At 49.5% G+C, this 2,500-nt stretch overlaps 1 protein-coding gene across 1 annotated transcript in view; it reads left to right on the plus strand.

Annotated features, from left to right (window-relative positions):
* Nucleotides 1-682: 682 nt before the first annotated feature.
* The window catches only part of lama1 (laminin, alpha 1), a gene marked incomplete at its 5' end in the record, with an annotated part of 35,258 nt that continues 33,440 nt past the window's right edge, over nt 683-2,500 (plus strand). Inside the window, 4 exons of the mRNA XM_060045787.1 lie at nt 683-734; nt 944-1,134; nt 1,810-1,989; nt 2,460-2,500. The exon at nt 2,460-2,500 is cut by the window's right edge and continues 49 nt beyond it. Coding sequence (XP_059901770.1) covers nt 683-734; nt 944-1,134; nt 1,810-1,989; nt 2,460-2,500 — 464 coding nt within the window. The remainder of the gene's footprint in view (nt 735-943; nt 1,135-1,809; nt 1,990-2,459) is intronic.

A 2,500-nucleotide genomic window follows, 5' to 3' on the forward strand; every position in this document is an offset into this window, starting at 1 on the left:
TGTTAAAGTCCAGTTTTTGTTTATTAATGGGTGTTACATAACGGGATATATATAATATCTTTGTATCTATCTTTGTATCTGTATAATCTGCCGAACACTCTCTCACTAGTCTCTACTCTCAAAGTCTCAATGCGGCTTTGGTCCGTGTCTCCCCATCGTGACGCCATGCAATGCATCCTGGGGGAAATGAGAATCAATAGCAAACCGCTAGAATAAGTACCTACTTTTTTCGGATTACATTCCGTTTTGTGCTACCTAACAACATTAAATACAATGTATAACAGTTTAAATCTTTATTACCAACAAGCAAATTGCACAAATTTGTTGGAAAATAAACCCTGCAACACGGCCTATAACTGTTATAAAATGGTGTTGCCTCCCCCTGCTGGCCATTCACGATTAATCTAAGGGTAAATCAAACGCATGCGTTCACAAATTATGTCTTACCTTTGTTATCTCTCTCTCTCTCCTCTCTCTCTCTCTCTCTCTCTCCTCTCTCCCTCTCTCTCTCTCTCTCTCTCTCTCTCTCTCTCTCTCTCTCTCTCTCTCTCTCTCTCTCTCTCTCTCTCTCTCTCTCTCTCTCTCTCTCTCTCTCTCTCTCTCTCTCTCTCTCTCTCTCTCTCTCTCTCTCTCTCTCTCTCTCTCTCTCTCTCTCTCTCTCTCTCTCTCTCTCTCTCTCTAGATCTTCCAAGTAGCATATGTCATCATCAAGGCCGCAAACTCTCCTCGTCCAGGTGAGTCCTGTCTCTTCCTGTCTGTCTGTCTTCCTGTCTGTCTGTCTTCCTGTCTGTCTGTCTTCCTGTCTGTCTGTCTTCCTGCCGGTCTGTCTTCCTGCCGGTCTTCCCGGCTGCTTGTCTGTCTATGATTATGCGTTGTCTGTCTGTGATTATGTGTCTGTCTTTCTGCCTACCTGCCTGTCTCACCCTTCCTCCTCCTCGTCCAGGTAACTGGATCCTGGAGCGGTCCCTGGACGGGGTGACCTTTGAACCCTGGCAGTTCTACGCCATCAGCGACACGGAGTGCCTGACCCAGTACAACACCACCCCCCGGCTGGGCTCGCCCACCTACCGCTCCGACCAGGAGGTCATCTGCACCTCCTACTACTCCCGCCTGGTCCCCCTGGAGCATGGAGAGGTACGTCTGACCGCCTGTCTGTCTGACTGACTGACTATCTGTCTGTCTGTCTGTCTGTCTGTCTGTCTGTCTGTCTGTCTGTCTGTCTGTCTGTCTCTCTGTCTGATGCTCTGTCTGTCTGTCTGTCTGTCTGTCTGTCTGTCTGTCTGTCTGTCTGTCTGTCTGTCTGTCTGTCTGTCTGTCTGTCTGTCTCTCTGTCTCTCTGTCTGATGCTCTGTCTGTCTGTCTGTCTGTCTGTCTGTCTGTCTGTCTGTCTGTCTGTCTGTCTCTCTGTCTGATGCTCTGTCTGCATGTCTGTCTGTCTGTCTGTCTGTCTGTCTGTCTGTCTGTCTGTCTGTCTGTCTGTCTGTCTGTATGTCTCTCTCTCTGTCTGATGCTCTGTCTGCAAGTCTGTCTGTCTCTGTCTTTTTACCTTTCTGTCTTGACCTATATCTAATGCAAAATATCTGTGTGTGTGTGTGTGTGTGTGCGTGTTTGTGCGTTCGTGCATGTGTGTGCGACGTGTTTGTGTGTGCGTGTCTGTGTGTGTACGTGTGTGTGTGCGTGTGTGTGTGTGTATGTGTGTGTGCGTGTGTGCGTGTGTGTGTGTGTGTGTGCATGCGTGTGTGTGTGTGAGTGTGTGTGTGTGTGTGTGCGTGTGTTTATGTGTGTGTGTGTGTGTGTGTGTGTGTGTAGATACACACCTCCCTGATCAACGGGCGTCCCGGGGCTGACGACCTCACCCCGGAGCTGCTGGGCTTCACCTCCGCCCGCTTCATCAGGCTCCGCCTCCAGAGGATCCGGACCCTCAACGCCGACCTCATGACCCTCAGCTACAAGGACCCCAAGGAGGTGGACCCCATCGTGACCCGCCGGGTGAGACGCTAGCACTGACGCACACACACACACACACACACAAGGAGGTGAACCCCAATGTGACCAGCAAGGTGAGACACGCACACACACACACACACACACACACACACACACACACACACACACAAGGAGGTGAACCCCAATGTGACCAGCAAGGTGAGACACGCACGCACACACACACACACACACTCACTTACTCACTCATTCATTCACAAATTCATTCACTCACTCACTCACTCACTCATTCGCTCACCTGGTCTTCACACAACTATAAAACGTTTCTCAAATCTTTTAATAAATGTATTTGTGTGTGTGTGTGTGTGTGTGTGTGTGTGTGTGTGTGTTTGTGTGTGTGTGTGTGTGTGTGTGTGTGTGTGTGTGTGTGTGTGTGTGTGTGTGTGTGTGTGTGTGTGTGTGTGTGTGTGTGTGTGTGTGTGTGTGTGTGTGCTTGTGTGTGTTTTTGATTACAGTACTACTACTCCATCAAAGACATCTCAGTGGGAGGGATGTG

The sequence above is a fragment of the Gadus macrocephalus genome, chromosome 23 (genome assembly GCF_031168955.1).
Source record: "Gadus macrocephalus chromosome 23, ASM3116895v1".
Taxonomy (NCBI): Eukaryota; Metazoa; Chordata; class Actinopteri; order Gadiformes; family Gadidae; genus Gadus; species Gadus macrocephalus.